At 35.0% G+C, this 24,778-nt stretch overlaps 1 protein-coding gene across 3 annotated transcripts in view; it reads left to right on the top strand.

Moving 5' to 3' along the window:
* Positions 1 to 24,778, top strand: part of Dennd1b (DENN domain containing 1B) — a 227,737-nt gene that overhangs the window by 126,199 nt on the left and 76,760 nt on the right. For all 3 annotated transcript variants that reach the window (XM_055624574.1, XM_055624573.1, XM_055624576.1), the window contains 4 exons: positions 2,390 to 2,490; positions 7,866 to 7,911; positions 13,358 to 13,459; positions 24,653 to 24,778. In XM_055624574.1, coding sequence (XP_055480549.1) covers positions 2,390 to 2,490; positions 7,866 to 7,911; positions 13,358 to 13,459; positions 24,653 to 24,778 — 375 coding nt within the window. The remainder of the gene's footprint in view (positions 1 to 2,389; positions 2,491 to 7,865; positions 7,912 to 13,357; positions 13,460 to 24,652) is intronic.

The following is a 24,778-nucleotide window of genomic DNA, read 5'->3' as shown; positions in this document are numbered from 1 at the left end:
CTTAACCGCTGAGCCATCTTTCCAGCCCCTCTGTCTTCTTTTCAGTTTTATTCTATCATAATTGCTCAATTTTTAAAATTGTATAGCTCTGTGTACTGTTGGATGAATAGTGAATATTGGATTTTCTTTGGCCTCTGTCTTCATAAGTATATGCTTGAATGTCTTGCACTTATGATCAATTTCTTATTAAAATTGCTCTCATTAGGAAAGTCTGGTTCCTTATAGATACATCTACCTAAGTCTGAAGTTGATGTAAAGTGAGTGAATAAGCTGTATTCATTCAACTGATACAGTGTAGTTTCTTAAGCCAGACACAAGTCCGATGTTCTTACCTTTCCTCCTCCCTATTTCCTTGTCTGGAAAGTATCCAAGGATTGTATGACTTAATTCTTCTCTGGTAGACCTGATTAGCAAGGGTATCCTTTGCAAATACTAGACAGTGCAAGGATTTGTGACTCAGGATTTATGGTGTTAAAAGCCATCTTCTAAGAAGCCAGCCCATTCTGCCACATAATGCTATTGCTTGCTGGTGACTGTTGAGTAACATGTTTAGGGATGCCCGGCTTATGGGGAGGGGCATCTGGTGGTTATTCACATTACAGGCACTGGGTGAAACTTGTCCTCACAGCAGCTCCTCATTGTGACAAGAGCTTTTCTTATGGCTTCACATTTTTTTTCTCAATAAGAAAGGAAAACTTTCTTTTTTAAAATTTTAAATGAGATGTTACAAGTTATTTGTTCCCACATGAAGAAAGTATATAACTCTGCCTTTCAAAGGTTTTCTTAGCTTAGAAAACCTTAAAGACGCAAAGTTCCCAACCAGTGTCTGAAAGCTCTTGGAGACTTTGACAGAGTATGTAGTTCAGTCTCATTTTCAGCCTCCAGCCTGCTTTGTAACCTACTCAGATCCGTGGTCCGTACTTGTTAAACAGAAGTATGTGAATGCCTCCTACTGGCGTAATATTTGCTGTAATTAAGGAATTAAAAGCATTATCTATGGAGAGAGTGCTGCGATAAACTAGCAAGCTTGTGTGCAAGGCACTGGAGTGCTGTGGGTATCAGATAGCACATTTGAGTCAGACAGCATTATCTGTCACCTAACACTGATAAAAGTCTTGACTGGGTAATATATAGTATACATGCTAAGGGTGATTGAAAATTATCGTGTTTTTATTTTAGATCGATTATTGTCATTGACTTTTTTATTGAATGCAGCTATTTTATATTTACATGTAGCACAGTGGTACTGTTAATGAAACGTTGCCGGCTTTGTGTGCATGTACTGTTTTAGATGTACTTATTGTGTGTATATTTTAACTTCTCCTAAAAAAAAAAAAAAAAAAAAAAAGCAGCTATTTTCTTTTGGAAAGTTTGTGCTTCATTTTCATATAGTTGATAAAAAAATTCTTACTTTCAAGGTAATTAAAATGACCTTAATTGGGAACCTTGAAATGGAGACTATAGTAAAACTCTAAAACAGTGAAAAATAACATTTGTTTAATTACTCCTTTAATTAGTAAAAATATACTTTATAACTACAGTAATTTTTAAAATAGGGATTAGCCAGGAGGGGAAAAAAAAGTGGTATCCCTTTGTTAAGTATTAAAATATTTTTAATTAACTGCTTGCCAAAACACAACAATTAAAATGGCAATTACCTCTAAAGTAGCAACAGTGTAATTGCAGCTGCTGCGATATAAGCTAGGAAACAAAATGTTAATCTGGAATGAGCAGTTTAAATACGAAATTATGATATACTTGGCTTCCTGTAGTACAGCTGTCAAGCTTGGGCAGCTCGCTGGTCAATAGTGACATTCTATGTGTCAGTGAACAGGGTCTCTTGATACCATAAGCCACAGTTCACACGTTACTGAAGCTCCAACTGTCGAACATTTAAGTCCCCTGGTATTAGCACGGCTTCCAGACTCTCCTGACTGGCTCATGTTTCATTCTTTGGCAATTTGCCCTAATGATATCCCTCAGGAGCGTTCAGCCTCTCTTCTTCCCATACTTAATCGTGTTGTATTAATCTGAGTGATGCGCAAACTGTGCTGCACAAATTGTCATTTCCTACAATATTTTTAAAGAGACTCTACAATTTTTTTCAGTTCAACTTTTATTTATGGTTCAAAATTTAACCCTAACTATGGTATCAAGTTGAATATAACAATTTGCATATGATTCCCAAGAAACCCCTTTTGCTGTTGTGTGCTTTTCAGAGGGACTTTTGAGGCACAGACTTTTACATGTAGACTTGGTAAACACAGTGTGAGCTGTGTCACTGTGTAAGTTGTTCCGTGATGATCACTCATCTTTGTTACCTTGAATAGGCCTTTTTCTTCAGAGGGTCAGCAGCGCCTCATGATTGTTACCCTTCTGTGAATTCTAGTTGACTGCCTGTCTCCATGGATCGGCTGCCCTGCTCTACCCGATGTACTGGCAGCACATATACATCCCCGTGCTCCCTCCGCACCTGCTGGACTACTGCTGGTAAGCTGGCCTTTGCCAGGCTCCTGGAAAGCTAGATCTCGCCATTAGAAAGGTATCTCTACATTGCAGCCAGTAGAGATTAAAGAAACCACAGAAACCTGACTTTCAGATTAGTTGTAAGTATTAAAGAGTACTTCAATATGTGTCAGTATTCTTTCCAAAGATAATAGAAATCTATTGGCAAGCATAGTTCTTTGAATTTTACAAGTTTCTTCTGTAGTCATTTAGAAAAAAAGATGTGTAAGTAAGAATTATTTTGTGGCTCAAAGATAATACAAAGGTTCTGGTGTCAGAGAACAATCTTCCAGGTATCAGCATTTTTCTATCAAATCTACCCATAATCCCATTGGCTCTATCAGGGTAAGTGGTGACAACCTTTCCCTTCACGTCCTCACTTAGTAGTAACCTGAAAACAGTATTGTCAATGTGGTTACTTCTAAGAGAAGAATTTGTCAGAGTCTGGTATGAAGCCAAGTGTCAGCCTAAAGCAATCATGAGAAAGAGTGTGGAAAGTGTGAGAGTATTTGTGAGAACTGGCTGGCTTTAGAAACAACTCCCAGTGAGCTCAGTAATCTGAGTTTAGCCACTAGAAGCTAGAACAACGGCCAATGGCCTCCTTGTTCTCCCTGACTGGAATATAGCAAGGCTTGCATACAGCAAGGCCAGACAAGGAGTAGACTCCAGAGCAGAAGCTTTGATTGTGTATGGTGAAGCTACACAAGAACTAGACTGCAACGCAGCAGTTTTGGTACTGGAGGGTAAAGAATTGTTTTTATCATATTATCACATGCAGGCATAGCATAATTTTTAAGAAATCTTTCTCCAAATCATGCCTTTGTATACATGCATGATTCATATATGATTCACACACATGCACATACACACACATACATACACAGACACACAGAGCGAGAGAGAGAAAGAAGAAAAATCATTTGGTATTGATGATTTCCTTATATCAAAACTAGTATTAGTAAAAATCAAAGTTCTTTCGAATAATATACTTATTTAAAATTATCATGAAAACATTATTTAAGGTATTTAAGGATTGTGATTCTTTAAATACACAGTGTTTCTACACATGGTCGGTAGGTGTTACATGAAGTTTCTGTGACTAGTCTTCTTGAGAACAATGCATGTACTTGTCCATGATTACACTGCTGTAGTGTGTATTTCTATAGGGTAGCAGCAGTATTGCTCATGCTGTGAGGTAGGTACCAGTGACTCACTCCTGCTGTTCTTTCCTTGGGGAACTTGAAAGGAAAAATACTTTTGTATACTACAGGATGTAATTTAATTATATTGTGAAGTGTAACACAAACACAAATCTCAGTATAAAGCCAGATCAGTAAGTAAGCTTTTCTGTTATGCATTTTAGAATTTTCCTTTGACCACCACACTTAAAATATTTTTCCTCCTTAAAGGCAGAGAATGCAGTTTGTTCATGTTGACATAAACAATAGATTTTTTTATACAACATTCTGTAACTAAACATGTAAAATTTTCTTTTCTCAAAGTCTTAGACAATGAAGATGATTTTGAGAATTAATTATAGGATTAGAATTGCATTTTGCAATACTAGTTGCATCATAATTTTTCTGTGAAAATGTTCTGGTCAACCTTTAAACTTGATTCACTGTAGTATTATATATTTAAAATGTTATTTTAAAGTATTCAGCAATGCACCAGTTCTTTCCAGAACTGTTTTCTTGATTCTAACCCTGCCTCAAGTCTTTACTGCTGTTTCCACTAAGAGTGAAAAAGCTCTTTCCCCTTTTCTTTCTTGTTGCTTGCTTGCTCCAGTGCTGGAAATAGTCCTTAGGCCAAGTTCTAACAGCCTCCATGCCGGGTTCCCACTGGTTCAGAGTCAAGATCAATGTCCAAACAAGAAATTACTTGAAACTTTTTGAGCCAAAAGTCATATGATAGTCCCAGCTTTTGTTTATTCATCTAAGCAACTTCTTTCTATCATTAGAAAATATGATAGCGTGAGCAGTTTCCTAGGGAAAATTTGTCCTCCATTTATATTCTTGATATTAGGATCATACTGATATTTGCTGAAGGAAGAAAAACATAAGTTATCTTATGAATATCAAGGTAATAGAACAAATAATTCACATCAAGTTCCAAATTGGGCTGCAGTTTTTTTGAGGAATACATGTATCTTGCTTAACTTTCCAAAGTGATTGGGATATTTCAATTACTGAAATAGTTGGATCCACATAACATTTCTGTGTTTGCACCTGGTGTTGGTGAGGTGCCATAGACTTTGGAGAACCATAATGCCCTCTTGTGACCATAGATGAATATCACAACTTGGTCCTTTGACAGTCTTACCACTTCAACCATCCATCTATCTACCCACCTACCCACCCACCCACCCACCATTTAAAGACCACCTTCTTGGCAAGCTATGAATACATTATGCAACGAATAAGCTTCTTTTATTCACCAGAAGAAACATATGCATATCCATGTACCTCTGTGTGCACATCTAAGTCTAGAATAATTCTGTAACATTGTATTTGCTGTAGCAGGGTCACACTAAAGAGACACGGGTGGCAACTGGAGCAGTAGTGGACAGCACTCTTCCTAGGTTCAGAAAATCTCTCAGGAGAAAGTGTTTTCTCTTAATCAAGCAAAATAACTGGACTCCAATATGGCACATGTATTGTGAAACACTTAAAAACTCCCCGGATCCATAAGTAGATAAGAGGAAGTGTGGCTGTAAGATTATCACAGATTCTTATCTGCTCAAGCAGGGCTTAAGTTAGTCTTTTACTTGGCTTTTCTGATTAGTTCTTAAAATATTCAGATTTGGCTTCTAAGAAGTAAATTAAATAAAACAAACATGTTCTTTCAGACCTCCCTGATTGCTGCAATAGTATGTGTCAAGGTAGGTTCTTTGTAAGTCAGTTTAAGAAAGAAAAAAGAAAAGCGATTGAGTAAAGATTCTACCACAAAGAAGAAACAGTTTTGAGCCATCTGTATTGTCTTTTCTAAGTAATGCCACAGAAAAGAGCACCTGACACTGTGTCATATGTGGATAATAGCGCATCTGTGTCGACTCTGAACTCTTTTTGATGTACCACCACCCTTACCAAAGTAGGATGGCCAGCTGGGATCACAAAGTGACTTTCCCTGAGATTTGGCTCATACCACAGTAGGATATATACAGTCTAATGGGAAAGACACAGCTATCCGTTTGACTCTATAAACACTACATTCTGTCAGATTTAATGATTGTAGAAAATTATACTCTAGTGTTTTCAGTTCTAGCATCTGTGCATTTTGGATTTTGCTACAAATTAGTGAGAAAAAATAAACTATATAGCAATGTTCAGTGATCCCATTTGTCTTAGGAGTTTGTTACTATATTATTTTAATTCTAGTTTAATTTATATGAACATATCATTGTATCTCAGAAAGCAAATAGCTTTCAGAAACATTTTTGAAGAGTTTGTATGAATGTATTTCCTATGATTATTAGTTTGCTATACTCCAGTTTTGTGAAATGCCAGTCTACTCAGTGTTTGTCCAACATTTTAAGATGGATATACTACTCCTTAGTTTTACAAGGCTTGAGTATTTTAACACTTATTAAAACATCCTTTGGAGTTTGAGTTATTGTGGGCTTTTGTGTTATAAATGTTTTTGTTAAAATATTCTAAACCTTAGGGGAACTGGAAGTTCACATAGTGATTTCAATATTGCTATACTATTTTTGAGTTTTGGTGGACGTGCCATATTTAAGATACTGATAGCTGCCCAGCTTGTTTGTTACAGTTGGCCAAGGCTGCCCTTAGAACTGTGGGTAGTGATCTGCATTTTATGTCTTCTGTGGAGTCTCAGAAGAAACCCAGGGACAAGATCCCTTAGGACTAGAGCAATAATAATTTTCCCTTCTGCCAACAAAGGTGCAACAGTCTACATTGTTTCTCTTTCCCTTTGAAGGTAGAAAATCTGTTAGTTCTAGAGGAGATGAGACAAGTAAGTAGTCAAGGGAAGTTTCCAGAATATCCCACCAACTCCATCCAGATGGTCAGATGTGTAGAATTTTAAAAGAATGTGAAGGAACAAGGCTACAGTAAGCAAAGGCAACCGGGAATGAGAATTAATATAGTAGAAATGAAATGTTGCATGTGCATAGTGATGAGAAACAACATAACCTACGGACTCTGGGACTCTGGATACATGTATCACTGTTATTCATCCTTCACTAAATTTTGAACTTTCTGACATGACGTGAGATATCTGGACTGGTGACGGTGACTGTGAGCATCACCTATTCCTGCTTCCCTGCAGTGAAGTGCACATGCAGGAGGCTGGGCAGTTCTGGGTAATGGCAGTGATGCTCAGAACATTGTAGCATTTGAGAAAAAGAATTTTCATTAGAAAAAAAGGTTAAAGGTCTGAGATATCTATAGAAAGGTTCCCCAAATGTGTTTTTTAAAATTATTCTTATATTATTTATTTATTATTTTCATAAACATCTGCCTGTCCTCATAGTATTTTTTATAATTTAGTTTGAAATTTCAAAATGAATACTTTGCAACTTCTATTTCCTAACAATTTTTTAGCATTTACATAATTCATATGTGACATACTAAAATGATTTAGTATCTGTATTTCTTTGCTACAGTGTAAGATCCAGGAGAAAATGTATCCCATTTACATTGTTTCAAACTGTATCTAAGTTTCTTTCCTAGTGCCTGGATCTGGTATCCTCCCGAAATCATGACTTGAGTTAATTAGTTTAAAATCATTAACATTGAAAGTCTTAGACTTTTCGTACAATCACTATTAGTAACAACAAAAGAAGACTCTGAAGGTTGGTGAGGGGAGGGGCACGGGCACTTACTATGTCTGCATCACAGTTCTAGAACAGTGAAAACATGATGAGGCAAACATTTGGTGCCTTAGTGGTGGACTGACACAGTAGGTATTGAGTGACATAACAGGCATAAAATACCCATTAAAATAACAGAAACATTCAAATTGAACGAGAAATATGTATAAAAGGAATGCAGATACTTTTGATGGTTATTTAGAATATATTTGCTATCAACTATTTGGAAAAGATTGAATGTGACCTACACCCTGGTAGTCTTCTTAAATAAAATATGTTGTTTAGGTATAGAACTTTTGATTTAATAATAACTGATTTAGATAATTTTATGTAATCCAGCCTTAAATGTAGTAATAGCCTGTAAGATGAAATTTAACTTTTGTACATTGAATAATTTTGAATATCTGTAATGTCTTATGTTAGAACTGAGCACTTGAAATTAGTTTTTAAGCATTTGACTTACTTCTATGTTGTTTCAGTTTTAATGAACTATATGAATCTATACACACATATATTTTTAATTTAGTGCCCCAATGCCATACCTGATTGGAATACACTCCAGTCTCATGGAGGTGAGTATATATTTTACAGTAAGAAAGTTATGAAACTAATTAATTAGAAGTAATAGATAAAGGACTATTACTTAGAGCATATTTGGCTAATACTAAGATGTACGAAGTTGACATTGTGGATATGCTTAAGGGGATATTTTCAGCCACTAAAATCACTTCAGTTTATGCACTATACTAGTTTGCCCTGTAATGGCATGAAACCTCTGGGAATGGTTGTGTTTGATGTCACATGGTCACTTTTAAATACTAAAATTGTTGTTCCCTGATGAGCAGTGATCTCTTACAACTTGAGATTTTTTTAAAACTTTTTTAATTTTTTATTAATTGCACTTTATTTATTTTGTATCCCCCCCATAAGCCCCTCCCTCCTCCCCTCCCGATCCCAACCTCCCTCTCCTTTCTGCATGCATGCCCCTCCCCAAGTCCACTGATAGGGGAGGATCTCCTCTCCTTTCTGATCTTAGTCTATCAGTTCTCTCTGTGGCCTGGGAAGGCTGCTCCCCCCTCAGGGGGAGGTGATCAAAGAGAGATTTTTTTTTTTATATATCTTATATTTAAGACAATATTTTGAAGTTAAACTTTGTGCTTATGATTCACCAAGTCAAACAGTTTTCTTTTCTTTTATTCTTCATTATTTCCACTTTCTCAGTTGATTTTCAAGCTGTGAGTTTAGCATACTAATGATAAACACATTACTCTGATGTAGTGGCTCATTTCTGTGATTCAAGTCTTGCCAGCCTGTGGTGCATAGGGGCTGCTGTGACAGGCAGAACTAAGGAGAAGAACAAGAATATCCTTTCTAAGGTCAAAGTTTCAGTCCTGCTGTAGAAGATGAATTTAGTAGGGTTTTTTTTTTTCTGTTGTCATAGGGTTTTTTTTTCCTGTTGTCATCACATCAATTAAAAATTATTTTTGTTGCTTATTTTATCCCTCAATTGAAACTCCTTATACTTTAAACACTTGGGTTTACAGTCAGTAAGATTTTAGAAAGGACTTCTTCTAAGATTGGCATATAAATTACCAAAAGGCTAAAAAGTAAGATTGAGTCAGTTGAGGGGCATTATTATGCTAGCTGATGTCAGTTTCATTCAAACAAATTTTTCTTTTGCTGATTGTGCAGAATAACACTCACTAATAATGAGCACAGTGCTAATGAGCCCACTGATGAGTGAGGTGTGGTTCTTCTAGTTTCCAACACTAGTCTTTACTTTGATCAGAAAAGATTCTGTACTATGACAGAGTCCTATCCCTGAGAAAAGCTTTGATTCTAGAATTTTATCTATTCTCAGGTTTGGAGCTTTCCACCCCCCAATGCTAATGCAATGATTCTTTTGTTCTATCAGGACTAAAGTATAGATTCTAATGCATTTCAGTAGGTTTAATATGCTTATAGTATTGAAGTTGGATAAATTTGTGGCTCCTTATATTTTATTAATATTAAGAAACTGTTATAAGCCAAGGGTGAAGTGTATGAAATGAAACATGAACAGATAGGTAGGATCTGTGATAAGATCAGGTATGATATAATCCAAATTTGACTTTCATGTATTTAATTGCTTGGATTTTTTCCTTAAAAGTAACAAAGATCAACTTTCATAATTTCTACACTAAATGTACTAATGGCACACATAATTTTTTAGTATTTACTTAGAGATGAAAATTATTTAAAGTTGAAGAGAGTACCTCTTATGTTAATTCTGTGTGTGGAATGCTTCTACAACAGCCTTTAAAACAAATAACAAATTGTGGATGAGGATGCATACTAGGTATTTTATTTAATTTGTCACATACTTATTTGCCACTTAAAAAGAAAGTTTAAATTTAAAATAATTTTTTGAAAAATGAAAATATAATTTATTTTCCCCTCAATCTTTTTCTGAAATTGATTTTTGTACTTTTTGAAAAATACTATAGTGAAGAAAAAGCGCATTCTAACTTTCAGGTTTTTTGGTTTTTTTTGTTTTTATGAAGTGGGACATTTAGAGCCAGATTTAGACTGCATGACATTCCCACGTTTCTGTGTTGTGCTTATCTTGTTTATCAGCCTGTGCTCAACTTGTTGATAGGGAAGGAAAAAAAAATGTATTTGAGCTTCCTTTAAATGAGGTGCTTTGGGGCTGGAGAGATGGCTCAGTAGTTAAGAGCACTTCTTCCTTAAGAACGGGGTGAGATTCCTGGCACCCCAAAGGCACCTAACAACCATCTGTAGCTCCAGTTCCCAACACATAGACATACAGTCATAAATATTAAAAAAAAAATCACTTGGCAGCTTTCTTTAAGCTACAGTAAGATGATAGTTCATTCTTTATTATAACACTGTCAAACAGTCTTAAGTTAAAATTTTAGCTTTTGCTTTTATTTTATAATACATATGTTTTAAACTGAATATAGATATTTGTATAGGTAATATATGAGACAGAGATGAGTAATGAATAACTTTTTGCCTTTGTTTAGTAATTGAAACTATTTTTGAAGGAAAATCTAAAAAGTCTTCTCCTCTTTTTGGTCCTTACAGTCTCTACTAATACTATTAATTGTATAAAAACCTCCAGGTTCTAACACATGAAATTAATGTTCTTAGAAACTTCCTTTCACTTGTTTTTCCATAGTTGTGAATAAGGAGTGATGAAAAAGTATCTTTTCAAAGTGCAAACTTATTTCTGATAAGAGAAACAGTTTTTATTTTCCCTGACACCCAGACCTCTGGGTGGAATTAAATGCTGACTCAGTGCTCACTGGAGACCCTCAGATGCTGCAGATGCAAGGGCAGCCTTGCCTGCTTTCATGTGGAAGAGCTCTGCAGTTCTGGACCTTCCCCCGAGGCTCTGTGATTGCTGCCCGGTGCCAGTACAGCACATCAATGTGCACAAGGCCTACGGCCTCGAGTGTGTGCAAGGGCTGAATCTGCAAGACGTCAGAGAGACTGCCACACCAGGACCTCACTATTTTTACCAGCCTTTCTCTCTGTGGCAAGCATTATGTTCTTATTTTTCTGGAAAAAATATATATTTACTTTTAAATTGCACCCCTACAAAAGTATAAGATATAAAACTATGAGACAGAGGAAGAGGTGCCATTTCTGACTTACATCCCTAGATAGAGAAGACACAGCTAACACTTGATCTGGAGAAAACAAAGTATAATGCTATCAGTGTTTTCAAGATAGTTAAATTCTAACCTACGTTTCCCCTTTTGATATTATGATTTATTCTAACATTAGAGTTTTAATTTATCTATTAGTAGCAAACAGATTTTTTCTACTTTTATTGTGTGGTTCCTTGAATACAATTTAATGTTATTATCTGCCTTAAAAACTAAGAGTAATTTAAAAAGTCTCCATATCATGTTGATACTATTACTCAGACTTTTGTAATAATGTCATCAGAAACATCTTTGTGACACATAGTCTTTATTTTAGAGTGTTTAGAAAAACTCATTTCTCATTGGGAAAAATAGATTTAGTCTTCTGGGTCATATCAGTTCCTCTGGCATGAGAACACCACAAAAAAGTAAAAAAGTGAAACAGTCATCATATTATGACATATTTAAAATGTCTTAAAATGGCATTATATATTTTGCCCGTAAAGTTCTATTAAAATATAGTTAATATATGTATTTAGTTATGCATTTAAACCTTTTAAATATTTTTATACACGAGAAAGCTTGGAAATGAGTATATTTCTACATTTCTATAGAATGTTAATTATCTTACCAGAAAAATGATTTTTTGGTAATAACTTAGAGGTAGCCATCTTTTAACTCTGAGTTTATAGTAACTTCAATATCTTTTACAAGACATGTTAAAACCATGTGCCTTGAGAATGCACAGTCTACATTGTGGATTTCTAAGCACATAGAAATTCCTCATCCCAACTTATCATTTCTGTAGGAAATTTCACATTCTACTAAATGCTCAAAGATTTGAGATCCAAAATGGGTCAGAGGCACTTGAATTAGAATCAATTTGTAACAGAATAATTGGTTAAACTAGTTTGAAATGGAAGCACTTAGCTGGTGGAACATGCCTGTAATCACAGCATTTTGGAGGCAGAGACAGGAGGATCTCTGTGAGTTCAAGATTGGTCTGGTCTACATAGTATTCCAGGACAGCCAGGGCTACATAGATCTCTCTCTGTCTCTCTGTTTCTGTCTCTGTCTCTCTTTCTCTCTGAAAAAGATAATCATTCATTTTTTTTTAATTACTTATTTGATTTACTTATTACTTATTTGATTACTTATTTGAATTACGGAAGTGTGTTTAAGATTGGTGTAGTTGCACATATGACGTCTGATGTCAGTACATCCAGAAACTACCCCTTGTAATCCATCCATCCTGCTGGCCTTTTCACTCCGGTGAGCCTCTGTCACTGTAGAGTACTTAAGTTTTTCCTAGAGGTGTTTTCTTGGCATAGTTTTTATATTTCTGTTTGGCATTTATTGAACATTTTGTATATATAGGTTTTTAGTCTTTTTCAGATTTGGCAACATGTTGGCCTTCATTTTTTTGATAGCTTTGATAATCATTCATTTAACTAAAAGTACTAAGTGCTTTGTGTAGAAGGCCCTTAGTACTTCACTGAAATTATTTATTGCCTTTCACCTCTCAGCCTGTATGAATGTGGAATTCTGAATTCATGGTTGTATTTCATTTCTTGAAGGCGTCAGTTACATCTGAAGAATGTTGTGACAGCAGAATTCAGTAATTTGGTAGATATGTGAAACAGAGAAAACTATAAGTATTTCCTCTTTAGGTTTAACAACTTAGATAAAGTTTTTATAACTTACTTGTTATTTGTAAACTCATTGAAATACCACTTTACTAGATTTTCAAACAACATGGGAAGATATGTCAATCTGATGGACTTAAATTTTCCTCCTTTACAAAGAAATTCATGTGAGGATACAATGGACAAATGGCATAGTAGTAGTCTTTGCATTAGGTTCCCATTTCAGTTTCAGTCCTACTCATTGATGCATATTGGTACAGAGTATAGGAATATTTACTCACTTGGCGTGTAGCTTAATACTGTGGCCATAGTTAAGGGTTTTTAATTGTCTCTCCACTGAATTTATGCTAAAGTAGATTTAAAGCTGGAAACAAATTACCATATCATAGGATTGACATTCAAATGATAAAGCCTGCAGTTTTTATGTTTTGATGTACCTCTGCCTATTTTCCAAGTTTTTGTTGTACTAAATTTTTGGCAGTTATATTAATTTGATATGAGATGAGGAAATTTTCTATTTTAAGCTTTTTAATCTAATCTTTTGAATAAGTTATAGTCAAATTTTCTTTCTCAGAAAGTAAAGTTGCTTATGTTATTTTATAATATTGAATTTTCCTAAACTGAATGCACTAAGATAATTTTTTGTTTCCAAACTCATCATAATTTTGTAAGAAAAATATAACAAGACTTTTTTTTTCCATAATTGTGTTTTTAAACAGAGAGTGAAAAATAAATCATTGGAAGATGTGGTTGTGTTAAATGTTGACACAAACACTTTAGAATCACCATTTAATGACTTGAGCAACCTACCCAGTGATGTGGTAAGTCCAAGGGATATCTGTGGTGAACAAGAATGTTTGTTGCTGGACCCTCAAGTTACTATTTTCTACTTTGTATCTGAACCTTTAAAGTCAGTGTATGCAAGGTTTATAAGAAGAATCAATGCAGATTCTATTTTTAATATTTTTACCTTTTGGCAGTTGAGATGTTAAATGGAATACCATATTCCTTATTGCAGAAATGGGATCATAATTAAGAAGCTAGATGCATTCATTAGGCAGAGTTTCTTTAAACATCAAGTCTCTTCATCTCATCTTAATCATTATATTACAAAGTAGGCATTCTGTCTGCCTAGTGGCATGTCTTGCAGAAGAATGAGAGTTTTTGAAGGCAAGAAGAAGAAGGGGCCAATTATCGGCTTTTGCTTCCCTGCCACCTGCCAGCGCTTTTCCTTTTAATTAATGATCTGATGGCACTGGTCAATATAATAAGAAATGCTTGTACAGTTGGGGTCAGAAAATTCTGGCTTTGATCTCTCTCAACTTTCTGAAACATTTATTTGTTTTTTTCTAAATTATTTCAGTTTTATTTTAATCTTTCCTGTCCTGCTGAGGGCCACAAGAATAAAAACCTACAGTTTGTCATCTGCTTTGGCAGAGCAAAGAATGCTTACTTAGAATTCTATTTGTAAATTAAACTGCAAACCCAGTTTGTCATAAAAGACAACGGATCCTTTTGAAATGATGAAAACTGTCTTTTGTCTGTAAAGCTGATAAATTAAGTGCCGGTTCTCTTCAGCTCTTTGATCTTACGGAGGGTCTGTGTGTGTGTGTGTGTGTGTGTGTTTGCAGCTCTTAATAGATACATTCTGTATTTCATATTAAATAGTCTATGTAAAAATGCAGTTTTGGCTTTTATGTTCTTTAGGGTAAAATTTCAAACTATTGCTATTTCTGTACAGATTTAATGACTATTTAAATATCTTTATAGCATAACTGTAAGTTTAAAATAACTCCCTTATTAAAAAAAACCCTCAAAGTGTCCATTCTTTTCAAATTTTTTAAAATTTGAGAATTAAAAGTAAACCTTGGAATATATTTTATCTCAATTTTCTCCATTATTAGGAAGTTTGAGAAGATAAATTACAAAAATTTAATTTAAGGAATGAACTAGTACTAGCCTAGATTGTTCTTATGGCCAGTGATAGGAAAATGGGAGTTTAATGTCAAAGCAGAATTACTTATGCTTATCAATGAGCAAACCATTCTCTGGCCTTTAAATTCATTAAACTGAACTGAATTGTCACTACAGTAAAACTGTTCTATGTAAATAATCCAAATGCAGACCATTGGGTGCTGATATTGTCTTCTTAACGTAATGTAGCTACATGCTTTGGTATGGAATTCTGTAGAGTGCCAGGAGGAATTCAATATGCATTTAGAAATCTATCCACACACTTTTTCACTAGATAGAAACATAGTTAGGAAAATAGAATTCCAGCTTTTCAAAACATTTTCCTTAGGGTATGCACATTTCTGACTGTTAGCTTTAGGAGGGAAGGTTGTTTACTATAAAGAGGAGAAAGAGAGGAACTCAGTTCAGCCTTTCTGGACACGATATTAAAATCTGTATAGTCCACTGAGCTTGATCCGTGGGAAGAGCCTTTGAAGTCTCAGTGTAGTGGGAATTCGTTTTCACTATGAAGCATTTCTCTTGTAGAATTTTTTGTAATTAAGATATTGATTTAAATGTATAGGAATGCTAAACAGCATTCCCAGATGTACAGATACAAATATGAGGTTATACAAAATGCAAAAAAAAAGAGTCAGTATCGGCTTCCTTAGCACCACATCAGGCTGACTGCCATTGTGAGCATGTAGGTGAAAGGAGCATTGCAAGCCAGCCCAGGCAATAGCAGAGATGCTGTTGTTTGAAGGCCACAGACTTGCCGACAGCTGAAGACTCGGCAAATAAAAGCTCTGAGATAGAATAATACCATTTGTTGAAAATAGGGGTGTTTTAAAATTGTAGTGAATTTCTAAAATATTTTAGGTGATTATTCAGTGCATCTCTAATAAAGTTTTCATTTTTATGAGTTTTTCAAGGCTGGCCTTTAGAACTCTGGAGGAAATACAATAAAGTATTACAACACAGTTTAAGGCAAATGTTTTAAGTAAGATCTGACAAAATCCTGAAGAACTCAATTTTTATGTGGTTTACGTTAATAAATAGTTTTGAAGCCTGAAAGGTATTGTTTGATTAGTTAATAAGTTAACCGAGATTTAAAAGGAGCTCCTCTAAAAAATCTTCCCCCAAAGCATTTAAATTATGATCACAGGCTGGGTAACTGTGTGCATGTGCAGTCCATTACTGGGCCACATTGACCAGTGGCCGTGGCTGCTCAAAGGTCAGTGGTCACAGTTGTCCTGAATTACTAGCCCTTTTCTCTTGTGGACCCTCTGGTGCGTTGCATGCTGTAATCTTCTTAATGGCTTCATTCCAATATTCACACATAATATTTTAGATTTATTGACTGTTAGAAATACTACCATGCCAGTAGCACTTCCGCTGCTCTTAAAGTATTTAAAATTGGAAAAATAAATCAGGGCGAGCCTCAGGAATCCTTTGTTTTCCATTTGAGAGGCAAAAATAAACCCCTTTCTTCCTGTTTTCTGACAAGAACACTTGTGTTTTGATTTCATCATTTCACTCTAGATTTAGATCATCAAAATGAAACAAAATGAACCGAAATGTTTTATTGGGAATGATATTAAGGGTGTTATTTCACAGAAAAACTTTTAAAGACGGTGACACTTTGAAACATGCTTTTGTAGCTTGTGTATGAATGTATTGTGACTTGATTTTAGTAATATTCCACGTAGACATTTTCAAACATTTGTAGTTGGAGTATATTGAAATAAAAAAATAAACTTTAGGGCTAAGTAGCCATCAATCAAAGTTAGTGTTATTGTAGTGTGTTTATAAGAGTGGGGAAAAAGGTCCACTTACATCTAAAAGGGGAAATTTTAAATGAATTCATTTAATTTCAGAAAATGAACTATTGAAATCTCTCATTCCATATATTTATACGTAAATTTAGTTCAGTTATGTAGAAGTTTAAAATGTTCTGTTTTTAGTTTTACTGCTCATTTTAATTTTTGTCATTATTAATATTTTATAGTAATTTGAAAAATGTTACTATTCATAAAGTAAGAAAGTAACTCATTTACTTGCTGGAAAATTAGGCTTATAATTAGAATTATAGTATGTTCTAGGGAATATATTCTTATAGGGACGTTAAGATCAGCAATTATAAACCAAGTCCTGTAGATGAAAGCTGTTGAGAGCTGACATCTGACAAAGTTACTTGTGTTAGAATATTCCTTGCAATAGGCAAGAGGCTTTTGCATAACTATCTTTAGATAATTTTAATTCATTAAAGAACATGTCTTTATTTTAGGTAAGAAAACTGAGGCATGGGAAGCATACTGTTACTAGCTAGAACTTCAGTGGCTAAGGTTGGTCCTTGTATCTATGCTCCAAATAGTAGAGCATAGGTCCTCACAGTAAGTGTGATGGACACTTACGAGTAATGATTACCTTATTTAGTTTCATTCACAAGTAGCATGCCGTTCTCGTCTTGTTAAAGGAAAAGCAACTTGATATATTTGATTAAAAATTTTCAGCACTGTTTTTTAAAATATTTCATCTTGTAGATACTATTGTTGGAAAATAATTATTTTCTATGACAAGGATTTGTAAAAGTATCTGCTGCATTTAAATGTTATTCTGTGTAATAATTAGTATAATTAAAATCACATATCAAACATCCACTCTGTACTCATTTGATTCTAATTTACGGGCTGTTATAGGAGAGCAATGTTTGGTATAAAACCTTTTAAATTACTAAAATAACAGGAAACACTTTTTTTTGAAACACTTCTTATAAATGGTCTTATGCAAACTCTCACAAGTTACACTGACATTTTAAAATATCTTTTGAAGGAATACTCTAATGATTTTATTGTGATATTGAAAAAGAAAAGACACAAATTGCTGAGTTACCAAAAATCATGAGGAACCTCAAGAAATAGAGAAAGTCCTCCCAAACACAGAATTTATGTTAAATTTTTGAGTAGCGACATTTAAGACAGTTTACTTGTTTGAGAATCAGTTTAGAAAAGATTGGCTATTTCAAAGGATTAACTTCAAAATTATAAAGTATATAAATTAGTCTCTTGTGGCCATGAATATTATCAATAAATGTTTAATTCATTGACTAGATCCTCTAAGTTAACATGAAGGCTTTACCAAGTTAAATGTATGTGTTATAAAGAAGATAAGGCCCTCGATAATATGATATTAGTTCCAGGTTTGTCACAGCTCTGCTATAATCCTGACTGTGCTAAATGGTCAGTGAGGTCTCTAACAAATGCTTGCAGCCATATTGGAAAGATAGTACAACTTTATTTCAATATAGCATAACATGAAGAACATTTCGTGTATTGGATAGACTTGAGAAAACAACCCTGGTTTCAGTATGTCCCTAAAGAACTACATGCATAGGCATCGTCAGTTACCAGGCTTCTGGCCTCGACTATGCAAGCCTCTGCCCTGGAAGCTCTCTATTGGGCTTTGTATCGTAAGCATCAGATGAGTGATTGACACAGAGGTTTGCTTTTAAAAATCTCTATGTAGTTATTATCTAAAATGTTACATAAAAATACATTTGTTTGATTTTCATAATGGAAACAAAACAGAAACCCAGAATGCATTTTTTTCCTGTTATATATGTTTTATTTCTCACCTGGACAAATGTACACGGCGACAGCATTCTAATCATCTGTGAAAACTTATCGTCTTTTAAATAATTATTTTATTACATGCGATCATTTGTAAAATAAGAGTTTTTATGTACTAGTAAGTAAAGTATTATAGGTCTTACTATTTCCCTACTCCTTTCTATATTTTATATCTTTTATTATTTCCCTACTCTTTTTATACTCACTGTATAGGTTAAATATACAATGCTTAAGTATAAAAGAGGAGAGGGGAAAAATAGAAACCTCCCCCCACCCCAAGTTTAGATGTGTTCGTGACTGTTTCAAAAGATTTTTATTTTCTCGTCTGAATAAGAGCTAGCCCAAGCTTTAGGGACTCCCCTCTTTATATCTCTTTATTTTGTTATTTATGAAGTTGATTTATTGTTTGCTGCTTTTAGTGGCTGTAAGTACTCCTGGATTCCACTGACTTCCTCAAGCCTTTCATTTCAAAAGATGTCACCCACCTCTCTCTAAAGCTCTCCCCAAGCACTGTATTAGTAGTGTGCTTCTCTGCTTCCTTGCTGCTAATTAGGAGTGGCAAACTTTCATTTCATCTCTCAAAGTAGTCTCCAGTTTATTCTAGTCCTATCAAGCCTTGACTCATGCATACTAAAGACAGTGTTGTGGTGTGTAATACTGAGCACATTTCCATGGAATTGTTCTAAACTTTAATTGTATCATAATGATTTGGTGAACTTTGAAGTGAGTTTTGATCCTGACGCCCATCATAGACGTTCTGCTTGAGAACCTAGAGTTGAGGTAAAATCATACCTGGAACAGGTAATTTTGTTCACTTCATGCACTTTTTGACACATTCATTGGCTCAGTGTGTATTTATCAAGCACCTACTTGCGTATGCATAGCTGGTAATATAGTGCTGAATAAGAAAACACATATTTCAACTTAAAGAAGCCTACATTACTGTGACAAAGACTTTCTAGTGTCATATATGAAGACAGATGTTATAAAGAAAAGGGACAGATATAGTTGAAGAGATTGGCAGAGGAGTCCTCCTCCATTGAGACAAGGAGACAAGGCCTCTTCTAGGCTTAGATATGGGAAAAATAAAGTGTTAGCCTGTATGGTCCCTTAAGGAATGGCCTTTCATAGTAATGCTCAGGTTTTCCAGAGCTCAATGTTTTTCTCTGGCTTATTATGACAATTTCCTCGTGGCCCCGGCTGGAACATTATGATATACCAGTTCACTGAGAGTGCTATATTTCAGGTTCACCAGCATGAGAAACTACCAGAGAAGCCAGACTTTAGTCTATGTTTTTATTTTCATATAACTAACATATTCTTTTGTATAACACTATTAGTTTCTACGTTAAGTGGCAAATCAATTCGGGTACAGGTTAAGATGCTGTAACAGAGAGGACTCAATAATCTTGATCAAAATATTTATTTTATCTAATACCAAATGGCCTAACCTGAAAGCATATATACATATTTGCATATAACAACAACTAATGAAAAGGAGGCCATGAATTGAAAGAGAGCAAGGAAGACTGTATGGGAGGGTTTGAAGGGAGGAAAGGAAAGGATTTAATATTGTAATTATATTATACTATCCAAAGTTGAAAACCTAATCACTTAAAATGTTAATTATTTATTTTATAAAAATTAAAATGGTGGTAGTTCAGAGCTTTGATGCAGCTTCCATCTTTAACACACAAGACGTCAACTCCAGGGTTACAATACCAACTCCATTATTTGTTTTTGACTTTGCTTCTGAAGAAAGGAGAAATCCAGGTAAGACACACACACCCCAGTTCGCACACACCCCAGTTCATATTCCATTTGCCTGGTCCTACTCTAACTCACAAAGGAAATACCCAGGTTATCCATGCATTATTCAAGATTTAGGACTTCCATTACAAAAGTTAGGGAGAACTGGTGTTTTTGGATTGATAGCTATCTCTACTACCAGTAAGCTGAAATGAAAATAATTTTAGCCATGCTTAGATATTATTTTTTTAACCAGCACAAAAACTTAAACAAGCCTTTCATAGCACAGCTAATTTCATTGTGTCTTTCTTCATCAGTGGCCTGCATAGTCTATTCACACCTCTTTTTAAAAATTTAGTATACATGTGTGTATACTAATGAATACATAAAAACAATCTATTCAGTCCATAGAGTGTCACTTTCACTGTATATTTCCAGGGATGACCACTTGGTGTTGGATAATTAATTGTGATCTTACTGCTTTTAGCATTTTTTTAGTTGCCTAGAATTCTTTATCTAGGATTGAGGCATTGAGATTTCTTCTGTCCATGTTAGCCTGTCTCTAGGCACCATCCTTATTCAGCTCATATTTAGGCATTCCTGTTGGTGAGGCTTTATGGTTATAGCGTCTAACATTTGTAGGAGTCACAATCTCAGAGCAAACTCCCGCTTCCTCTGGCCCTTACAGGTCCCCCCCCCCTTTAATGTACTGATTTCTGGGCCTTAGGAGCAAGCATTGTTTTGTCATTGTATCAGTTGGGAATGGCCTCAAGAATTCTTAATTTTGATCAGTCATAGTTTTTTTGTTGCAAAGAGAAATTTCCTTGTTGTGGGTGAGAATAACGCTTACTACCTACCATGTAGTTAGGTATTTGGTGTTTCACTAAGTGCTGGTTTTGTTACCCTCGATTTAACTCTCTCTGTGTAGTAATCAAGGTATGCATTCTCAGTTAGGGTTATCATGCCATGCTGATCATGGTCATACAGAATATTTATTTCATCCTTTCTCCTTCCCATGATTCTAAAAAATAATAGGATATCTAGGTAAAGCAGTTACTTTTCTTTATCAGAATGATGCTGTTGACGTGAAGAGAAAAACCCACTGTTTCTCTGAAACTCCCCCTGCAGATTTACCCCTCCTTTCTGACTTTCCAGCTTCTTTGTATGATTATGATGCACAGAAGCTCCTGCACTCTATTTGTACCCATTTACTCTGTTTACTTGTAGACTTTCCGTTTTTATTCACAGTCACTTCTGTGCTAAGAGGAAAAATGTGGTCAGTTGGTGTCAATATTATTGATTTTGCAGTAAACTCCCACTACTAAAATCCTGCTTCTAATGCTATGAACAGCTTCTTGGAGGCCAAAATCCTTTTTATATAAAGGGAATTTAAACATTTGAGAAGTTTATTTCTGAGGCTTCTTTTTTCCATTGAATATTTTTGACCTGTGTATATCTAACCAAAAGTATAGTTACACACAGAAAAGTGTCTAAAAATAAAGTGTAATAGGAGCTGTGATGTAATCTTTACTAAGTGAAGGTTCACTATAGCTTATTTTCCTAAGGAATGATCGGTGCCTTTTCAGTGTAAGAGGACTGTGATAATAGCCATATGACCAAAGTTCTAAATATTTCTCTGAATTCAGAGTTATGTGTTAATATAAATTTTACAAGTTTATAGGAAGATGTGCATTTATTTCATACCTAAACGTAGAAGCTTGGAACTAAAGTAGAACATGCTGTTTCCCAGAGCAGATATTGCAAAGGGTTCAGAAGAGACACCATCAGATACAGATTACAAACTGTTAAAAGCTAATTAGCACCAAAAGGGCAATGGTAACCAGTTCTGATTTACTGCAGTGATCTAAAGGCCGGTGAAAGCAGTAGAATTTGACACAGTTGCTTTCTATTAGATTAATGCACTTATTTCTAAAATGGATTTTCAAAAACAATCTCATTTTGACAGACTTATTGAGCATACATATTCACACACAGAAATCTGGAATTCACCTGTCCCTATGGTCCCTGGAAATCAGATTTAGTGACAGTTGTGACAATCTAGAACAGCAAAGAAAAAAAAAAACTTCATGATGTGCTTGAAATAATAAAGAAATGAGAAAGAAAAAATTTAGCACATTTTTTTCTGGGAAATTTTAAGTCTCACATATTCATATGCTATTAGGCAGGATGGTCATTTAGCGTAGCACTCACCAAGGTCATCCATCATAAGTTCTCTAGAAATCTCATTCATAAATTCAAAGAGTAGGTGAGGTTGATTTACTGATGTATTTTAATTAACTTTATGCTCAAAATAGTGCTTCAAAATATAGCACACAGAAAGCATGCTGTGAGGTTTCTTTGTATGCAGAGTTTTCTAGACATGAGGTCTGCTTCATATTTGGAGTAGATTTGGACTTGGATGAGGACATTTAGTTGCTCACAGGGCTGATGGCTGCCATTTTGGAAAGCATAGTTATAGAACAGGAATTATCCTTTTCTTTTTCTTTCTTGTATTTTGGATATCTACAAGAGCTCCTGAGCAATCATCTGGTGACTGGCTGGAGAAGTAAAGGCCCTGTCCTCATTTGGTCTGGAGGGGCTTGGTGCTGTGGCTAATTCTCCTGGGTAGCTCTTGAGTCAGTTGTTGAGCCCAGGGAAGGGCTATGGTGTGTGCCACCTCCCCTTTCCGAGAGCACATGCGACTGTCCTAGCAGTATTAGTTTCCTTAGTTCATGAAGAAGTAATCATCAGTTTTCCTGAAAAGTGTAAAGGCATGGCTTTTTTAAATAAGTGAGTTTTTTCCTTCCAATTTTCTGTAGAAAAGACATGAAAAAAAAAAAAACCTCATTCATTTAGTTTTTATAATGTTCTTAACCATTTGAAACATATTCCCTTGTATCAAAATCTTTATAGGAAGGATAATAATTGACTATACTTTGATATTTGTCTGTATTTTTAAATGTAGAAAAATAACATTTCAAAACAGATTAAAGGACATCAAGTCTGCAATCTGTTTGAACTGCATTATTGTTTGAATATGGGGATTATCTAAACTGAGGTTAGATTTTAACAATAAAAGCTTTCTGTGAAATGAATCCGGCTTAGCACTTTGTGGCTAAATGAATTAGTCTCTAAACTTTTATCTGAATCTATGGAGCTCGGATATAAATTGCAAAGATCACAGCTATGGGGAGAAGACCTATACCACAAAGGCCTTTCTGCATAGATTATGAATATCATAACTCAATAATTTTTCAAAACTATAGTTATAATTGGACCCAATGGGGGTCTGTTTCTTTGATGAGATCACAGTAACTGTGACTTTACACTGGAAAATGTCACTACTGTGAAGGTTTATCACCTGTAGAGTTGGTCTTTCCTCTGATGCTGTGTTCATTTCTCATTAGCATTATTCAAAGTTTAGTTGTTAATTAGGTTCATATTTCAATTACAATCATCATCTACAAGAGTAGTCAGGGCTACTTGAACAGAGAGTAAAAACATTCCCCTTTGCACATCTGTAGAGGATAAAGGTATTATTTTATTACCTGGTTGTTTACACAGATAATATGTTGTACTAAGGTAGCAATCCAGTTAGAATTGGTTTCTTAGTTTTTATTTGTAGAAGAAAATAGACTTGTGATGCAATGTCACATTTTTCTTAAAACAGTGAAAAGGAAGGCATATTGAAGTTTTCAAGGGAACAGATTATAGTTTTCTATTTTGATTGAAAGTAGTTACTGAAGTGAATAAAAAGTTAACATTTTGAGTGTGAGCTCATTTAAAACTCAGTCCAGGAGCCCTTCATAGTTGCATTTCTACAAGTGCATAGCACTCTAAATTACAAGACAATAGGCATGAAATATTGTAAGAATTCAATAACTTGTAAAAATTTGCAGAGTCCCAGATAAAATTTTTCTGTTTTTCAAATGTTACTCTGCTGTTCCAGTCGCTGATCGGTGTGGCAGTGATTCAGAACTGCAGACTGGCGCGTGGTAATGAGAAACAGCGGATACCGAAGTTAGAGCACAGCTTAACTCAGAGTAGCGCGTGATGAAGGCAAACTAGTTTCTATTTTTTTGCCTAATGAAATGAGACTATGAATGTTTTTCTTAGGGGGATGTGATAAATTTAAAGGAGACAGTGAATAACACTTGCTTTACATAATTTTCCATTCATGATATGGCCTCTATAACTTTACTATTATCTCTTTTATTCTGTTACTGATAAAAAGAGAAAATTACTTATGCAAATGATGCTCCCAAAAAGGAAATAAAATTATAAATGTTCTTGAAGGGCTCATAACAAATAACAATGCACAACAGAAATGAACACTCCTGAACCAGCTTTATCTCCAAACAAGTAGACACACGTTATAATTGCTAAAAATCTGCAGAAAAGTGCCTCACAAGCAGTTTACTGTAAATAATTAAAGCTTACTTATGTCAAGAGGCCTTGGGAAAAAGAGAGCATAAACCGATTTGCATTAGCACATCGCTATCCTCGCCCTCTCGTTTCAATTAGCAGAGCAGCAGGTGCTCGGTGCAGCTAAGAAGATAAGCTATCTGGAGGAGGATGATTTTGGCTGACCTGCAGGCATTGAGCTTTGCCTGCTGATTGGGTTCGTACCTCGCTGTACCAATTTCTGAGGTGTTAATTTAACTGTTCCTCTCTGCCATGCAGGTCTCGGCCTTGAAAAATAAGCTGAAGAAGCAGTCCACAGCTACGGGAGATGGAGTGGCTCGGGCCTTTCTGAGGGCGCAGGCGGCTTTGTTTGGATCCTACAGAGATGCTCTAAGATACAAGCCT

The sequence above is a fragment of the Psammomys obesus genome, unplaced genomic scaffold, assembly GCF_907164565.1.
Source record: "Psammomys obesus unplaced genomic scaffold, mPsaObe1.curated_primary_1811, whole genome shotgun sequence".
In the NCBI taxonomy this organism is placed as follows: Eukaryota; Metazoa; Chordata; class Mammalia; order Rodentia; family Muridae; genus Psammomys; species Psammomys obesus.
Note: the sequence above shows the minus strand (reverse complement) of the source record. Positions and strands in the feature narration are given on the sequence as shown.